We start from the raw sequence: 20,261 nt of genomic DNA, 5'->3' as shown, positions 1-20,261 counted from the left end.
GCATTATCATTGCGAGTAGGCTTTGCTTCTATCCACTTAGAAACATAGTCTACTGCAAGAAGTATATATACGTTTCCAAACGAAGAAATAAAGGGGCCCATGAAATCAATGCCCCATACATCAAAAATCTCACATACATGAATCGGGGATAGGGGCATTTGATTTCGTCTAGTGATATTACCTGTATGCTGACATTTATCGCAAGACTTACAGAAGTTAAACGCGTCACGAAAGATTGTAGGCCAATATAGCCCACACTCCAATACCTTGTGAGCTGTCCGCTTAGGGCCAAAGTGACCTCTACAAGCTTCTGTGTGACAAAAAGTAAGGATAGAGGTTACCTCAGTTTCTGGAACACATCATCGTATTATCTGATCTGAGCAATGTTTCCACAAGTATGGATCGTCCCATATGTAATACCGAGCTTCTCGTCTAAGCTTGTTTTTTACGAATTGAGCTAACTCAGTGGGCAGCGATCCCGTGGTTAAGAGATTAACTATGTCTGCATACCACGGATAGTAAGCCTCGATTGAGAATAAGCTTTCGTCAGGGAACTCATCCTTTATAGGATCATTATCAAATAGAGTTTTTATCCTACTCAAGTGGTCGGCCACCAGGTTTTCACACCCCTTTTTGTCACGAATCTCGATGTTAAATTCTTGGAGCAGTAAAATCCACCTAATGAGCCTTGGCTTTGCTTCCTTCTTTGCGATTAAGTACCTAAGAGCTGCATGGTCAGAAAAAATAATCACCTTAGATCCCAGTAAATATGATCGAAATTTATCTAAAGCAAACACAATAGCTAAAAGTTTTTTTTCTGTGGTTGTGTAGTTGCTTTGTGCAGCATCTAGGGTCTTTGAGGCGTAACAGATGACATGAGGCTCTTTCGCTATCTTTTGTCCCAATACGGCTCCCACGCTACGGTCGCTTGCATCGTACATAATTTCAAAGGGATAGTTCCAGTCTAGTACTTGTACTATAGGGGCGGTTACCAACTTTTGCTTAAATGTATCAAAAGCCTCCTTGCATTTTGAGTCAAACTCAAATTTTTTGTCTTTCTGCAACTACTCGCACAATGGTTCAGCTATTTTTAAAAAGGTTTTTATAAAACGCCTGTAAAATCCTGCATGGCCAAGAAAAGAACGTATCTCTCTAACAGTAGAGGGATATGGCAAAGAATTTATAATGTCAATTTTGGCCTTATCAACCTCAATTCCCTTAGATGAGACTATATGACCTAGAATCAAACCTTTGTCTACCATAAAATGACACTTTTCATAGTTAAAGACAAGATTAAATTCTATGCACCTATTCAAAATTATCGTAAGGTTTTCAAGGCATTCAGTAAAACAGTTTCCATACACGGTAAAATCATCCATAAAAACTTCAATAATTTTTTCTACATATTCAGAAAATATACTCATCATGCATCTTTGGAAGGTAGCTGGTGCGTTGCAAAGTCCAAATGGCATCCTCCTGTATGCAAACATGCCGAACGGGCATGTAAAAGTGGTCTTTTTCTGGTCTTCTGGCGCAACAGGGATCTGGAAGAAACCTGAATATCCATCAAGACAACAAAAGTGAGTTTTACCAGCTAAACGTTCAAGCATTTGATCTATAAAAGGAAGAGGGAAATGATCTTTTCTAGTATAAGAGTTTAACTTCCTGTAATCGATGCAGACACGCCACCCGTTCTGCACTCGGACCGGTACTAAGTCGCCCTCAGCATTTTTCTTTACTGTCACGCCCGTTTTTTGGGCACGACTTGTACCGGGCTTACCCATCTACTATCAGAAATAGGGAAAATGATGTCAGCATCCAGCAGCTTAATTATTTCTTTTTTCACCACCTCCATCATATTCGGGTTTAAGCGTCTTTGTGCCTCTCTCCTTGGTTTCGTGTTCTCCTCTAAGAAAATCTTGCAGGTGCATGTCAAGGGGCTTATCCCCTTTAAGTCAGTAATGGTCCAGTCAATCGCCTCCTTATGACTGTTTTGTACTTGGATCAAACTTTCCTCCTCGGGTTTAGAGAGTTTATTTGAAATTATCATGGGTAAGGTATTACCTTTTCCTAAAAATGCATACTTGAGATGCGCGGGAAGTGGTTTCAATTCCAAATCTGGAGCCTGCATAACAGAAGGTAAAAGTTTAGTTTCTGATGGTGATAATAATGTCTTAACAAATTCATAATCATTATATCTATATTCAGATTCGTCTTCATAAGTTGACTCAAAAGTCTCGTCCACTAATGAGTCAATCAGGTCGACGCGGTTTACGCTCAAGATTTCGCTTGGATGGCTAATGGCATCGTAAACATTGAATTTCACGATCTCCCCATCAAATTCCATCGTAAGAGTACCGCTTCGGACATCGATCTTGGTGCTAGCAGTACTACGGAAGGGTCGGCCCAACAGGAGGTCTGAAGATCCAGCAGTGCTGTCCTCCTCCATCTTAATTACGTAGAAATCTACAGGGAAAATAAGTTCATTAACTTTTACCAAGACGTCCTCGAGGACTCCTTCGGGATGAACAATAGACCTGTCTGCCAATTGAATAATAACACCTGTCTTTGTCAAAAAACCCGCGTTAAGTGATTCATAAATAGAATAAAGCATTACATTTATTGAGGCCCCTAGATCACACATAGCCTTCTTAATTCCCAAATGGCCAATTTTGTATGGAATAGCGAACATACCCCTATCTTTGCATTTAACCAGCATTTTTCGCTGTAGAACTGCGGAAACATTCTCACCAACACTTACCTTTTCATTACCTGTTAGTTTTCGTTTGTTTTGAGGATCTTCTTGTCTTCCTTACTTTTTCGACACTGATTTAATCATCCTGGGAATAGAGGTTGGATTTTCGGCAGTGGGGGTTTCGTTCGGATCTGTTCGTCATTTCCTGGGTGATTTCTTGACCAAGATTCTTGCCAGGAACTGGTTCTAGGATCTTTCCACTTCGTAACGTTACTGCATTCGTATTCTACCTCGGGTTTGGTTCTGTTTGTGATGGCAGTTTCCCTTGAGAGTTTAATTTCTCAATTGATGTGGTCAACTCCCTTATGGATGCTTCAGTTTTCTGCTGAAAACCCTTCATTTCTCTTTGGAAATTGAGAGTTTGCTGTTGAAAATCAAGGACATTAGTTGTTAATTTATTGACCAAAGTTTCTAAAGAATTACCTGAATCTTACGACTGTTGTGGGGCTTGATTTTGGTATGGCTGGTTATATCGTGGATTAGCCCCATAACTAAAATTAGGTGGTCCTTCCATCCCGGGTTGTAGGTATTGGCGTAAGGGTCGATCGTCTTTGTGGTGGCCGGAAAATTTCCCACAAAGATCTAAATGGGCCATAGAATCGCCACACGACTAGGGCACGATCGATCGTATGTTCGTGTGTAGCACATATTCCACATACTCGGGCTGGTTTCGATTTTTCTGTAACAAAAGAGTTCACAATATTAGTAAGTCTATCAAGTCTATCTTCACTGGTGAAATTACTTAGCTGGTGAACCCTTCTAGGGGGTTCAGGATTGGCTCGAAATTGCTGGGAATTCGCAGCCATTGTGGAGATTAAGTCTCTTGCTTGTTGTGGAGTCATGTTGACTGACGCTCCTCCACTCGCGACATCTACCATATTCATCTCCATGGGTTTCAAGCCTTCATAAAAGTACTGGAGCAAAGACTGTTCCGTTATACCGTGTTGTGGGCAACTTGCACACAACCTCTTAAATCGCTCCCAATAGTCGTATAGAGTCTCTGCGTCTTTTTGCCTTATGCTCCCGATTTCTCTTCTTAACTCAGCCGCTCGTGATGCAGGGAAAAACCTGTTAAGGAATAAACGAGATAGATCAGCCCAAGTTGTAATGGATCCATGAGGTAAATAAAATAACCATTCCCAATTTGAATCGCTAGGAAAAGGGAAAGCATAATTTAATTTGATCCTCAGTTACCCCCTGCGGTTTCATACTCAAACAAACCATATGGAATTCTTTTAAATACTTGTGAGGGTTTTCATTTTGTAACCTACGGAAAGTTGGCAGTAGCTGAATCAAGCCTAACTTTAATTCAAAATCAGTATCCATAGTAGGATACGCGATGCATAGTGGCGATTGTTCTGTCGGCGCTTCGGCCAGTTGCCGAATTGTCTGAGCCATAAGTTGAGGTGTTAAATTAGGGTTTTCGTCAACCCTAGTGTTCAGCACTTTTTCAGGGGAATCGACTTCTTCTTTTTTATTTTCTAACGTTTGAGTAGGGTTTTCGTTAACCCTAGACTCTACTTCGTCGTCGATTCTAATTTTTGACGGTGGATTGCTTTGAGTTCCAACCACCGCTGACTACTTTTTCCTTAGTTTTGTTTCCTTTCGATTAGCTTTCGTGATCTTTTCGATTTCTGAGTTGAACGCAAGAGTACCTGGAGCAGATCTGGTCATAGAAAACAAAGAAAAACAAGATTAGTATGTTGCCGATCCCCAAAGAACGGCGCCAAAAATTGATGCGGTCGTTGAGAGCACCAAAATAACCTATTCCTGTAAAATAATAAAATAGAAAAAAACAAGAAAAGGGAAGTAGGGTCGAATCCTCAGGGACCGGATTATACGAATGCTTGTTTCTCGAAATCCTGGGCAGAATCGTGCCCAAGAAAACCTGCGTTCCTGGAAAAAATAAAAATAAAAAACAAATTTTAAGAATTGATTTTGGAAGCGAAAATAAAATAAAAACAGAGTTTAAAGTTTACTGAAATTATGATTACGAAAATAATAAAAATAATAAAGAGAGTTTTAAGTGAAAAGAAATTCTTATGGGAAAGTTCCAGCCTCCGATTGTCTCATTCCGCCTTAGGCTCAATCCTTGGCTTTTAGATGATCCTTCTCGACTCGAGTAAGCCAGTTATAGTGGAAGAGGACGCCTACGACCACCAGCTCCAAAGATTAGACTTACGATTTTTAGGGAACCTGACTCTAGCCAGTAATCTATGCTAGATCAACGCTTCTCAATGGCGAATCCTACGCCATTTTGTCTCTTTGGCTCGCCAACCTTTGACGCAGTAAGTGAACGAACCGACTATGCAGCCCTTCCAAAACATACAAAGCGGCCGCCTTGCTTATACTGAAAAGCTTACTTCTTAAGGGCCATGGACGGAAGCGTCAGCCCGTAGTACGGAGAAACGATGAATACTTGGCGAGAAGGCTAAGTACGGATTCTAGGCCTCAAGAACCTTTTTTGGGGAAATATTGACAACTTTTGGCTAGAAGGGTTTTAGTGGCTCATGATAATTGTGGGAAAGAAAATAAATAAAAATATGGAAAAAGAAATTTTATTGAAAAGAAATATGAAAGAACAAAAAACTTTTGGGGGAGAGTGTTTACAGAAAAAGATCCTCCAAAATAGAGTCACTTCACCCCCTATTTATAGTGCTAGGGAGATAGTCTAATTGAACTTAAATTCTAAAAAGATAAATACATTTAATTAAAGATAAACAAAGATAATTAAAATAAAATCCTAAATTTGAATAATCCTAATAATTATCTTAATATTAATTATCCTAATAGAATAAAATAAAATAGAGTCTTCCAAAATAAAATCTCTTCTATTTGCTTTTAAGTCCTTGTGCCTTCCATGTTCGCATTTTTGGCACCATATTTGTCCCACGTTGCATATTGGCCCATTTAATCTCCGAATTGACGCTTTTTCCCTTGAATTTACTTTTCGCCTCCAATTTAGTCCCTAAAAGATAAAAAGACATAAATAGCTCAAATTAGTAGGTTCAAGCTCAAAATAAACACATGATTAATATATAAAAACACGTCATTTTAGAGTATTATCACCTATTTATAGTGCTAGGGAGATAGTCTAATTGAACTTAAATTCTAAAAAAGATAAATACATTTAATTAAATATAAACAAAGATAATTAAAATAAAATCCTAAATTTGAATAATCCTAATAATTATCTTAATATTAATTATCCTAATAGAATAAAATAAAATAGAGTCTTCCAAAATAAAATCTCTTCTATTTGCTTTTAAGTCCTTGTGCCTTCCATGTTCGCACTTTTGGCACCATATTTGTCCCACGTTGCATATTGGCCCATTTAATTCCGAATTGACGCTTTTTCCCTTAAATTTACTTTTCGCCTCCAATTTAGTCCCTAAAAGATAAAAAGACATAAATAGCTCAAATTAGTAGGCTCAAGCTCAAAATAAACACATGATTAATATATAAAAACACGTCATTTTAGAGTATTATCAAATTCCCCCCTACTTAGCCCATGCTTGCCCTCAAGTATGGTTCCCATCGACTGTGAAAGCTAAATTCTGCCATAAAAGAAATACCACTCCAAAGTTTCATAAAAATTAATTAAAAACGCATATGAAAAATAAAGAGACCTCTAAGCTTGCTTTAAGTAAAACAGAAAAAGTATTCCAATTATTTCACACAAAAATTAAGATCGACTTGAGTTATGCCATTTAGGTAAATTACCAAACCTACTAAGACACCTTAATTATTTCCTCCTTTAGTCCCCGAAGTGCAACTTTATTAGTACTTATTTTTTTCTTTTTTTATTTTTTTAAATTTTATTATTTATTTACTTAGGAATATATTAAACCTTTTGACGCGAAGAGAGATGACAACCCAAGCACCCCACCCCGGTTACTCAGCCCAACATACTCCTGAAATTATTTATTTTCGGTTAGCGGAGTTTTACCCAACATGTCACACAACCTTTTGACGCGAAGTAGAATGACAACCCAAGCACCCTACCCGGTTACTCGATCGATCCACGATTTGAGCCATACTCATAACCTCGGCTAGTGGAGTTTTACTTGTCACGTCACACAACCTTTTGACGCGAAGTAGAATGACAACCCAAGCACCCTACCCCGGTTACTCAGTCGGTCACGATCTAAGCTGTACTCATAACCATGGAAAACATTTATTAAAAATTAAACGATATTTAAAATTCTTGAGAACTCGGGAAAGAAAAAAAATTTAAGTGTCAAAAATAAGTTTCAATAATCTCCTAATAGCCATGAACATTAATTAAGCATGCAATCATTTTAAGTGTTCACTTTATATTAAACTTGATCAATTTTACGAAAAGCAAGATAGAATTAGCCCTATTAATCACAATTATTTTTAGCCTAATAAAAATAAAACAGTGGAGATGGAATCAATTATGGGAAAAATCATCAAAATTTGATGCGGTCGTTGAGAGCACCAAAAATATCCTATTCCCTGTAAAATAATGAAAAAGAAATAGCAAAGGGGAAGTAGGGTCGAATCCTCAGGGACCGGATTATACGAATGCTTGTCTCTCGAAATCCTGGGCAGAATCGTGCCCAAGAAAACCTGCGTTCCTGGAAAAAAATAAAAATCAAAATTTAAGAATTGATTTTGGAAGCGAAAATAAAATAAAAACAGAATTTAAAGTTACTGAAATTATGATTACGAAAATAATAAAAATAATAAAGAGAGTTTTAACAGAAAAGAAATTCTTATGGGAAAGTTCCAGCCTCCGGTTGTCTCATTCCGCCTTGGGCTCAATCCTTGGTTTTGGATGATCCTTCTTGACTCAAGTAAGCCAGTTATAGTGGAAGAGGACGCCTACGACCACCAGCTCCAAAGATTAGATTTACGATTTTTAGGGAACCTGACTCTAGCCAGTAATCTATGCTAGATCAACGCTTCTCAATGGCGAATCCCACGCCATTTTGTCTCTTTGGCTCGCCAACCTCTGACGCAGTAAGTTAACGAACCGACTATGCAATCCTTCCAAAACATACAAAGCGGCCGCCTTTGCATATGCTGAAAAGCTTACTTCTTAAGGGCCATGGACGGAAGCGTCAGCCCGTAGTGCGGAGAAACGATGAATACTTGGCGAGAAGGCTAAGTACGGATTCTAGGCCTCAAGAACCCTTTTTGGGGAAATATTGACAACTTTTGGCTAGAAGGGTTTTTTAGTGGCTCATGATAATGGAGGGAAAGCAAATAAATAAAAATATGGAAAAAGAAATTTTATTGAAAAGAAATATGAAAGAACAAAAGACTTTTGGGGGAGAGTGTTTACAGAAAAAGATGCCCCAAATAGAGTCACTTCACCCCCTATTTATAGTGCTAGGGAGATAGTCTAATTGAACTTAAATTCTAAAAAGATAAATACATTTAATTAAAGATAAACAAAGATAATTAAAATAAAATCCTAAATTTGAATAATCCTAATAATTATCTTAATTTTAATTATCCTAATAGAATAAAATAAAATAGAGTCTTCCAAAATAAAATCTCTTCTATTTGCTTTTAAGTCCTTGTGCCTTCCATGTTCGCACTTTTGGCACCATATTTGTCCCACGTTGCATATTGGCCCATTTAATCTCCAAATTGACGCTTTTTCCCTTGAATTTACTTTTCGCCTCCAATTTAGTCCCTAAAAGATAAAAAGACATAAATAGCTCAAATTAGTAGGCTCAAGCTCAAAATAAACACATGATTAATATATAAAAACACGTCATTTTAGAGTATTATCAGTTTGCTTGTTAATTCGGCTTTGGCAGGTGTCAGAGGAGCACCAAAGGCTTGCGAGGCCAACGATGGTGCGTGGGGAAGGTCCTGCCGACGTGCGGCGCGCAAGGGTGGTTGCAGAAGGTTAGGGCAGCGCCTAGGTTTAGGAGTGGCTAGGGTTTTCTTAGTTTTGGGTCATAGAGTATTCGGGCCTCGGGTTTGGGTTAGATTTTAGGTATTGGGTTGTATTGGGCTTTGTACTATTTGGGTTTAAATTTGGACCTTGTAATAATGGACTGTTATTTGGTTTTATTATTTTTTAATTTTGATTTATAACGGGCTGGATAAATTGAGCCTATTACATATACCAAATTAAATCTATCCTTTATGCATAAAATATGGACTATTATAAAATTTAACTTGAGTTATACTTTATATTTAGGTTATTTTAACATTTTATTAGAAAAAATCAATTTAGAAAAAATGTGTTAAAAAAGCAGTATGATAAAACATATACATTAAATAATAAAAATTAGAGTTATAACAAATAATATTTCTCAAGAATATTAAATGAATGAAATTTGAAAAAGAAATATTAAATAAATGAAAATTTTAAAAAGAAAATAGAAATTCTTAAGAAACATTACATGGAAATGTAACTTTTTAATCTTTAAAATTGTGTTGCTCGATAGAAATAATGTTTAATTCTGCTATAAAAATTCTGAAAAAAAATCAAAATAAAGTAATTTTATTAATCACACAATTTTTAGAAGTTGCAAACATATAGATTTTGTTGACATATTAATTGCCATTTTTATTTTGCTATTACCCCCTATACTAAAAAATTAAAATGTCACAAGTCCTTATATTCCCGTAAATTTAAGACTTTAATTAGTTCGTATCTTTTTATTTTTAAGAATTTTATCCCACTACTTTTTATATTTTAAAATTTAAGTCTAACTGTTTACCCTATTAAAATTATTTTATTAATCCAGTTCATTAAAACATCATATTCTTAGTTACATGCCTACTAAGTGAATATTTTTATTATTTCAAAACGTAGCACCAGCAAAGTCAACAAAAAAAGTAACAATGTTAATAATTGGACCTAAAATTTAAAATCTATAAAGTAAAAGAATTAAATTCTTGTGAATAAAAATAAAGGGACTAAATTTTAATTTTATGAATTGTACAATGACTTATGGAATATTTTAAACTAAAAAGGGTAAACTGCATTAATAGTCACCCAACTTATTTTGGTCACTCAATGATGAAAATGTTCAAAATGATCCCCAACTATTAGTAAATTTTATAGTTGGGTAAAAACAAAACTTACTAATAATTAGGTGACCAAAAAGGAAAAAAAAATAGATGGATGACTACTAATGTAGTTTACACAAATAAAAAATTAACGGCGTCAAACAGGAAACGAGGGAAACAATTTTAAAACAAAGATGAACAAAACCATACTTAACGGCGCTACTTGCTTCTTCTTCTTCTTCTTCTTCACAAGCTAACATTGCATCTACTAAAGAACTGAAACTTAACAGTATTTTCTCCGACCAAAACGCCGTCACTTTGTTTCCCAAACGTAATATAAGCCGGACACCTTTCATCAATATGATACCTCCCAGTTACGAAAGTCCCAACTTTCCATCTCAACCGTCCATCAATCTTGATCACCAAAAAAACACGCCCGGGCCCCGGCCATCTGTTCAGCACCCAATGCGACGGAATATTCCGGTGATATCCGTACAGTACCATATATTATAGGTGACCAAAGATTGACCTCATTATGGTCATGGTACGTTTGTGGAAGTCGAGTCCGGAATGTTATTTCTTGGTTACGGTAAGAAGAGTAAACCTTGAGCCGATCGTAATAAATACTGATATCTTCATTTGGGTTTTGTGAACGGACGGTGATTTGAAAGTTTGGAGTGACGAAGTTGACGGTGGTGGTGTTGAAGGCGTACATGGTGGTGTCGAGGAAAGTGAAGTTTGGGTTTGCTGGGACGAAGGATTGCCTATATGAGTAAGATTGTGATGAGAATGAGGAGGAGGATTAGAATACAAGCGATGACTCGCCGGAAAAACTTCCGGCGGATTTGTGGTGGTGGCCGCCGTAGTCTTTGCTACCGGACATGGTGGATTTGGAAGTTTTGGGTTTTTCTTGGTGATCGTGTGAGGATTTAGTATAATGGAATAGTATTTAGTGTGTTTTTTATTAACTTCTTGTGAAAGTATATGTTTAATAATAAAAATAATATAATAATAAATTTTATTTGTAGATTTGTAAGTAAAAGTATGGTGAAATTTCTTACAAATTTAATTATATTTTGTTCATATGTCGAGCTGAGTTGAATCTTAATTTTAAAAATTAAATAATTAAATGATAAAAAATAATTAAATGACTACTAATGCAGTTTATTTAAAAATAAATTATTTAACATATTATAGACTTTTGGATCGAGGTAGGATGGAGTCTCCTATTTAAGAGTTAGATTACATTTTACCTCTTTTACTTGTAAAATGAGTAGATTAGTTCATGGACGTTAGATGAAGATCAAACTGGTTTTATTTGTTAAAATTTTATTCATTTGTACTATTAAAAATAGATCTTTGTATGTTAGCATGAGGTATATGCGAAATGTCACGTGTCATTGTTTGGTTATTCCATTATGAATGCCAATTTTGAAAGTACATTTAGATGAATTTTTTTACTTTTTAATCTAACGTGATTAGACTAATTTTTAATAGAAAAACAAAATTAATTTAATTTTAATATAAATATCTTTATCATAATTTTATCAAAACTTGTAGTGTATAAATGGTTAATGACGTATATAAAGGGAAGTGCTTATAAATTTAATGATAAAATCTTTATTTTGTGTTTATTTGTTAGTATAATTATTTGATATAGTGATTTTTTTAAATTTTACAAAGTAAAGATAACAATTATATTCCAATAAATTATATTAAAAGAAAATAATAATTAATCTCGATTATTAAACCAAAAAACTCCATTATTATATGATTTGATAGAAAAAAATAAAAGACTAAACTTAAGGCATATTTGTTATTACATAATTTGATATCGTATTTTGTGAAAATTGAAAAATTAATCTAATTGTTCCTAAATATACAAATAGTTCATTTTATTAATTTTTGTATATAAATTTATCCAATCACTAATTTTTAAATCAATAATTTAATGATAAAATTCAATAATATTATCCAATTGGATTAATTACTCAATTTTCATAAAGTAGAAGAATATAATTATGATAAATTAAAATAAGGGATAAAGTAGAAGAATATAATTAAGTCGGGGTGAAATCAAAGAGGTATGCAGATCACTTGGCTAAATGGATTAATTGCTATTTTAGTATATTTTGAATGTAAATAGTTCAATTTAATCATTTTTAACTTGTTTTAAATAGAAAAAATTGAGTTTAAAAATTCAATATAAGTAATTTTAATACAAAATTTTTAACTTTAACACCCAATATTTTGTTTTTTTTTTTTTTAAGTTTTATCTCATTCCCCCTTCACATAATTTCTAGTTTTACCCTTACTCTTGGTGGTTGAATAAATGAACCCATGGAAGCTAAAGAGCTTTGCTCATGGTCACTCTTGAAGCTTATATATAGATGATTTATTTCATAAGTGATGTGTGGATTTAAAGGAGAACATATGTTTATAGTGAGAAGTATTGTTGAGTGTCATTATTATACACTTTTAAAAGTTGATTTTCACTAAAAAAAGTAAAGTGACTTGAGTGATAGTTTACTTAATTGTAGAAAGGTAAGGTTAAACAATATGTTTGAGGGAGTATGCTTAAAATTTCTTTACATGGCTCTAAAGTTTGTGGTGGATTCATCTCTGGATAAGACCCTGCCGACATAAATTTTGAATTATGTCAATATTTTGGTTGAATATTTTATTCTTCTTAAATTTTATTTGTTATACAATATGTGTCAAATAACAAAAAAAAACACATTTATACCTTTTAGAGTTTGATATAATGTTCCAACACATGATAGCATAAATGATTATTGTATATTAATTTTCAACCTTGTTAATCTTAGCTTTTGCAAATTACCATTTAATGAAAGCACTTCATTTTAGGGTGAATAATTTTTTTAAAATCGATTAAATTAAAATAAACCAAATTAAAACAAATTAGTTTTTTAAAAAGAAAATTTTGATTTAATCGATTTTCATTTTCGATTTAATTGATTTATTGGTTAAATTTTTATTTTAATTTCAGGATTAGGTTTTTAATTATTAAACCAAAATTCATCCGAATAGTTGGTCCATCATGTACCCTATCCTGCACTATTAGCATAGAAAGCAATTGGAATGAAAAGAGAAAGGAATATTGGATTTAATACTATTAAAATCAAATAGAAATTCAAATGTAAGTTAAAGCAATAGTTTGTACACTGCTTGGGGTTTAATTTTCAATTAATAGTAGGTGTCATAGTCAAACTTTAATATATATTATATATTGAAACAATAAAGTTTTAACAAATGTATAATGTTACCTCAAACTAATACAAAAATAGAGGAAATATTATAATAGATTAAGTTTAATCTTACCACTTTTCTTTTAGTGTGAATTTCGGCATAAATTGATTCATTGTTTGTATCAAATTATAAAAGTGAAATTTTAAAGATTAAAATATTATTTAAGTTTATATATTTTATATATTTAAAATTTAATCTTTTATTTTATTTTTAAAAATTTAATCGTTATCACTATTAAAGCTCTTCTATTAATTTCAAGACAAAATCTATACAGTTGTGTATACACTTTTAAATGATAATAATAATCTCACAATTGCAATTATCTAAGACAACCGCACAATTAATGCGTCTTTTTGTCGTTATGAAAAAAATGTATTCTTCATTAGATGATCCATCCTAGGGTTAGGAGTGGAGCTAAGTGAGTGGATGTTAATCCACCAATGTTTCATAGTTGGGACACTTTGCTTTATCATTTGACTCATTTCATTATGAATGTTTAATTTTAAAAATTATTGTAAATTTCATAGATGTTGGATGCATCTATCTCAATTAATCCATCCCACTCCGCTTCAATTAATTTTTACTATTTACCTTTAATGTTTTCAATATTTTTAAAGTTAAATAAATATTTAAATATAAATTCTCATAAAATATATGATTATATAAGAATAAGATGATAATTTAATATAATGGAGTGAGATAAGCAATTACTATAATCGAAAATTAAACCCAAATATCTGCCGACATGTATGTATAAATTTCCTTATAACATATGTCATAGATTTCCTTGTAATTTCCAATTGATAGGATAAAAATGGAGTATTTCAAGAGTTATAAGATATAAATGCCAACTTATTACTAGCTCAGATAGTACCTATGCTATTGATTGAAAATTAAATCCCAAATATCTGCTGACATGTGTCTATAAATTTCCTTGTAATATATGTCACAAATTTCCTTGTAGTTTCCAATTGATATGATAAAAATGGAGTATTTCAAGAGTTATAAAATATATCTGCCAAGCTCAGATGGTACCTATGCTATTGATAAGTTCTTTGAGCCGTGTTTGAGAGAGCTTAAGTGTGCAACATGTAAATTGAATAAGGTTGGTGCTTTAAGTGTTGATACCTAAAATGATAGCAGAATAATACAAATATTTAAAAGGTTAATTCCGATAAAAAGAACTTCAGAATCAATTAAATTATTTAATTAAAAATACTAAATTTATTTTCAAATATTATTTCAAGAGTTATCTTATTTATCACTTCTTATCTAGTTTTGAAAGTAGATTCAAATACATTTTAAATGAAAAAGATAGGATAAGGACAAACATTTTCAATTATCTCGAATTTCTCTAATTTTTGTCCCAATCATTTGAAAAGATGATAATCAATCCAGAATTTTGATACGAATTTTTTCCTAATTTACTGTTTTACAAAATTAATTCAACTATCATATAATTAAAAAATCAAATATGTCAACGCAAAAACTTTTACTATTTTATTTTTTATTCAAACATGGCATGGAACAAAAGAATAGGAGAAGTAGTCAAAATTTCCCACAGTAAACAAACCAAAATCAGCCAACTTGCAATATACAATTCTATGTGTATTAAAAGAATTAAAATGCGCTCCGAATCAAATAGATGTAAACACTGGAAGCAATCTTCATGATGGTATAAGTAATGATTTTCCCTTCAATTCCATCGGAATAAATCCCTATGAAGAAATTAACTTCTATTTTGTAGGCAACTTGTCAACAATGACGATCCAAACTATGACAGAATGTTTTTGGGATATGCCAAATCAATCTCTCCAATTTTACATGCAACTTATAAACACCACAAATATTAGAACAAAATTTGACTAATAATTTATATTATTTATAATAATAAGAGATGAATATTAAAATTATACATTAACTTTGATTTTATGCGATTTTGTACGTGAAATTTTAACTTGATTTAACTTTTACAAATCACTAACAAATTCATCGAATTAACATCATTTTACTTTGATATATTGCATATACAAATAAATATATTAATCTAATGAGAAAATAAATAAATAAATTCAATCTTTTATATGTGTACAATTGAATCAAAATCTAAGTTTCATGTATGCATATAAACCACAATCAAGTTTCATGTGGATAATTATTTTAAATTAAATTTCATGTATCAAATTGTACATTTAACTCAAGTTGTTATATAACTTTAATATTTATTTTTGTTTTGACAAAAGCCAAAGGGGAAAAGAGTTAGCTTTGTACGTCTGTGCTTGTTTTCCGGACTTGTTAGATTTGTATTGTGGGAAAAGAAAATAAGCATCATGATTATTCACTATTATCATATGTTACGTCTGCAGGAAACAACCTTTAAAGGTACCCAAATGGACATTAATTAATTTGAAGAGGCCTAAAAAGCTTAAAGGTATGTTTGATAGTGCAACAAGTGATTGAGTGTAATGGTAAGACACATTATACTCCTAATAGGAGAACCTAGGTTCGAATCTATGATATTATTGGAAGAGACAATTACGGATCCCGAATATAGACTGTAAAAAAAATTGAAGAATCCAAAAACAAAAAAAAGACCATGTTGAAAATAGCTTAAGCATGTCAAGTAAGTAAATTGAATAGAGGGGTTGGGGGGTTAAGGATTGGTTAAAGAAAAGGGAGAAGGCGGATATTTCAACTTCAATTTATTATAAAACCCCAAATCTAGCATCTTATGTTTGTTAAAATTCCCAATATTGCAACCCTTTTGGCTATTTGGAATTTCAGCCAATTTTGTTCCCAACTTTGTCTCCATTGAGAAATTTGTGTCAAACATTAAACATGGTGGGACCATTTCCCACCAATCAACATATTTTCATTTAATTATGATACTTGGTGGGTGGATGGTAACATCTATAAAAATACTGTCTCTGCATGTATGGATCCACATCTGTGTTTCAACTTGTTCCAATCATCAATTTAGTAATAAGCTCTACGGCGAGGTCGAAAGCAATTGCTTCGGCCATTGTTGGTTCAAACTGAAATCAAAGCTGTGCTTCTTGACGTAGAAGAGCGATCCGTGACCAGCCAACTCGTCAAAGATTGGCTTGAAAAGCTGAAAGATGTACTTTATGATGCCGATGACTTGCTCGATGATTTCTCTACGGAAGTTTTGCGGAAAGATCTAATGAGAGGGAACAAGCTGACGAAAGAGGTACACCTTTCCTTCTCAAGCTCAAACCAGTTTGCTTACGGTCTTAGAATGGGTCATCAAATTAAGGCCATTAAGGCGAGGCTAACTTCGATTGAAAGTGAGGCCAACATGTTCAATTTGGTAGAGCGTGACCGCCCTGTGAAAACCTCTTTCATGTCAAAAAAGAGGCAGCAAACACACTCTTTTAAAGATAAAATAATAGGGAGAAACGATGATAAAGCGGCGCTTCTAAAACTCATGTTTGAGTTTGAAAGTGAAGAGAATGTTTACGTTATTCCAATTTTGGGGTTTGGAGGGTTAGGGAAGACAGCTTTGGCCCAGTTTATCTATAATGATGAAATTGTCAAAAATAATTTTGAGTTGATGATGTTTGTGTGTGTTTCAAATGTTTTTGATGTCAAAATAATTGTAGAAAACATTATCAAATCTGCAACTGGCCAAGCACCAAATCAAAATCTCGAACTGGACCAATTGCAAAAACAACTTCGAGAAAAAATTAGTGGAAAAAAAATATTTGCTTGTTTTGGATGACATTTGGAATGAAGAGTGGGAAGAATGAATTAGTTTAAAAGACTTATTGGTAGGTGGGGCTAAAGGAAGTAGGATAATAGTAACTACTCGCTCTTGGAGAGTAGCAAAGATTACTAGTACATGTAAGCCTTATGTTCTGAAAGGCTTGTCTGATGACGATGCTTGGTCTTTGTTCAAAGAAATAGCATTTGAGCAAAGATATGCAGACTCAACAAATTCAGCCTTTGTGGAAATAGGGAAACAAATTTCAAAAAGGTGTAGTGGGGTTCCCTTGGTCATAAGGACAATAGCAAGTACATTATCATTCAAAGAAACTGAAAATGAGTGGCGTTCTTTCAAAGATAATGAACTTGTTAGAATATGTCAAAACGAAGGTACTATTCTAACTACACTTAAGTTGAGCTATGATCATCTCCCATCCCATTTGAAGCATTGCTTTGCTTATTGCTGACTGTACCCAAAAGATCATGAAATTCATGTACAAACTTTTGTTCAATTTTGGGTTGCACAAGGTTTCATAAAGCAGTTGAATCGAAATCAATCTCTCGAGGAGATCCGGTTGGGATATTTTAAAGATTTAGTTGAAAGAAGTTTCTTTCAAGAAGTAGAAGAAGATGAAAATTGGCGTATGACATGTAAAATGCATGATTTAATGCATGATCTAGCTGAATCAGTAGCAGGGACGGAGAGTAGTATTATAGATTCAAATGAAATTGCAAGTGAGGTTGGTGAGAAATGTCGTCACATATCAATTAATAATTCATTAATTCCTTTGTTTAAGGGAAAGAAGTTGCGAACCTTGTTACAATATCCAAAAATGAGAACCAAAAATTTAAGCGATGAAACTTGGGATTTGATAATTGCAAATTGTAGATGTCTGCGTATATTAGAATTGTATGATTTAAACCTTAATGCAATTCCACTCTCCATTTACAAGTTGAAATATTTGAGGTATCTTGATCTTTCTGGCAATTTCTATCTTAAAAGCCTCCCAAAGAGTATTTGCAAGATACAAAATTTGCAAGCTTTGAAACTTGACTGGTGTCGTTGGCTTGAAGAATTGCCAAAGAAGATTGAAAAATTGGTGAATCTTACCCATCTTGCGTTTCGTGGTTTTAATGGCTTAACTCATATGCCACGTGGAATAGGGAAGCTAACTTCCCTTGAGACGTTAAGCAGGTTTGTAGTGGATAAAGATAGTTCACATGATGGTGCAGATCTAAGTGAATTGAGTAGGCTTAACAACTTAAGGGGACAGCTAACAATAGAAAATTTGGGATTCGTAAAAAATGCAAAAGAGAAGTTTAGGGCTGCTAATTTGAAAGAGAAGCAACATTTGAGATCGTTGGTTTTAGAATGGAATGGTGGTGACGATGATGATGACAAGTCACTTGAAGACGTCCAATCCCATCCAAATCTGAAGAAGTTGGTGGTGGACGGGTGGAGGGGTGATGCCAAGTTTCCAAGTTGGCTTTGGGTGGAGGGGTGATGCCAAGTTTCCAAGTTGGCTTTCTGTGCTCACAAATCTCGTCGATATTAAAATATGGGGTCCTAGTAAATTCAAACATTTCCCATCCCTTGCTCAATTGCCTTGTCTTCAAGATCTGGTGATTTCTTTTTTAGATGAGCTTGAGTACATGGATGATAATATCCCCAGTGGAAGACAAGGAAACACAGAACCATTCTTCCCATCGCTTAAGGTTCTCAGCCTCCGGCACTGCCCGAATATGAAGAGTTGGTGGAGGACAGCAGAAGCAATTGGTGATGATTCTAACAAGGATGACACAACAGTTATGGAAACATCAACCATGGCATTTCCTTGTCTTTCCTCTTTAGAAATTAGAAATTGCCCTTTGACTTCAATGCCGTTCTATCCTTCAAGGCCGTTAAAGCAGACTATGAAGATGAACATGAATGCTAAGACCTCATCAAGTTCAACTTCTTCTCTTCCTCTCTCCAAATTGAAATCTTTCGATGTAGACAACATTGAGGGATTGGACACTCACACGCAAGATGAGTGCCTGCAACGTCTCACCAGCCTCAAAAAATTAACAATAGGAGATTGCAAGGAGGTTGATTTAGAGGGCATGCAATGGGAAGCCCTTAAGAATCTCTCTCATTTAGTGATTGATAATATTCCACAGCTGGTGTCTCTCCCCCTTGGGCTTCAACATCTTGTTCAATTGAAAACATTAGAAATTTGTAATTGCAGCGGATTGAGGTCACTCTTTCCTGTGTTCCAACATCTCACTTTCCTTGAAGAGTTTTCAGTAAGGAACTGCAAGGAGCTAGAGTTATCTGCACCTAACTTCCAAATATTCCAAGATCATACAAGCTTACGCTCTCTACGCCTGCAAAATATTCCAAAGTGTACGTATCTTCCGGAGTGGCTTCAACATCTAACAAATCTGCAACAGCTTTATCTCCTTGATTTGCCCAATTTAACATCGCTTCCGCACGAGATGCGTTGCCTAACCAGGTTGGAGTCTTTACAAATAGAAAGAGTTCTTCGGTTTGAGGAAAGACGTCGGAAGCACTTTGGCGCTGATTGGCGTAAGATTGGTCACATTCCGTTCACTCTATTGTAATCAGGTTGGTCCGTCCTTTTCATTTATTTATTTTTATGACATTTTTTTTCAAGAAAAAATTCAGTGGTTAATCAGGTTGTGATCAGGTTTGTCAACTCTGGGTTCTCATGCCAATTTTCATTCTAATATCATTCAAGTTGGATACTGTTAATTTCCTTGTTAAAATATTATTCATTTGAAATTCCTTTGTTTTAATCCTGCTTTTTACTTGCCATCTTTCATAATATTTTGCTAATTTTTGCTAATTTATATGCATAAAAAGAGGTTAGTGCTTCTTTTCATAGACTTCTAATAATTTAATTCTAAAAAATCATTGATGTGGGAGGGAGGCGTATGAAGCTTGCATGCTACCCATCAAAATGGTTGTACTATATGCTCTGCTTTCTTCATTTTCCAAATTTAAGAACTAACCTATCATATATTTGAATATTTCCAATTGATCTGATAAAGATTATATAAATAGGGTATTTTAAGAGTTAGTAATATATATGCCAACTGATTACTATCTTAGATGGTACCTATGCTATTGACAGGCTATTGGAGGCGTTCAAATTCTCAATATTCACTGATGCAGGGCACCCCTTTAGCTGTTTGGAATTTCAGCCAAATTTGTGATTGAAGGTCCAAACAAAAAAAAGAAGTTGCTTTAGAATATTTGGTCGTGAGGTTGAGGTTGATAAAATGTTTCATTATTTATATATGTGCAAAATATAAGGATGATAATTGATAACATGTTTATTTGCATGACATTTTGTGTTTAATTCGGTTTATTTTTGAATTGATTCCTGCTAAATTAGTGCTTTTATGTTTTAATCTTGTCATGGATGCAATTCGAACGTTAAGAGACAAAAACGAGCAGAAAAGTACCAAATTGAAACACAATCAATGAAATGAGGTCGAATAA

General features: G+C 33.8%; 1 protein-coding gene and 1 pseudogene across 1 annotated transcript; both read left to right on the top strand.

Moving 5' to 3' along the window:
* Positions 1-15,924: 15,924 nt before the first annotated feature.
* LOC108472259 (putative disease resistance protein RGA3) lies at positions 15,925-17,558 on the top strand (annotated as a pseudogene).
* LOC108472260 (putative disease resistance protein RGA3) lies at positions 17,492-20,135 on the top strand. Its single transcript, XM_053022109.1, has 2 exons — positions 17,492-19,361; positions 19,891-20,135. Exon 1 carries the CDS (start codon positions 18,221-18,223, stop codon positions 19,355-19,357), a length of 1,137 nt encoding a protein of 378 aa, XP_052878069.1. The 5' UTR covers positions 17,492-18,220; the 3' UTR covers positions 19,358-19,361; positions 19,891-20,135.
* The last annotated feature ends 126 nt before the right edge of the window (positions 20,136-20,261 follow it).

Source organism: Gossypium arboreum, chromosome 11 (genome assembly GCF_025698485.1).
Source record: "Gossypium arboreum isolate Shixiya-1 chromosome 11, ASM2569848v2, whole genome shotgun sequence".
Taxonomy (NCBI): domain Eukaryota; kingdom Viridiplantae; phylum Streptophyta; class Magnoliopsida; order Malvales; family Malvaceae; genus Gossypium; species Gossypium arboreum.
This window is presented reverse-complemented; position numbering and strand designations above follow the sequence as displayed.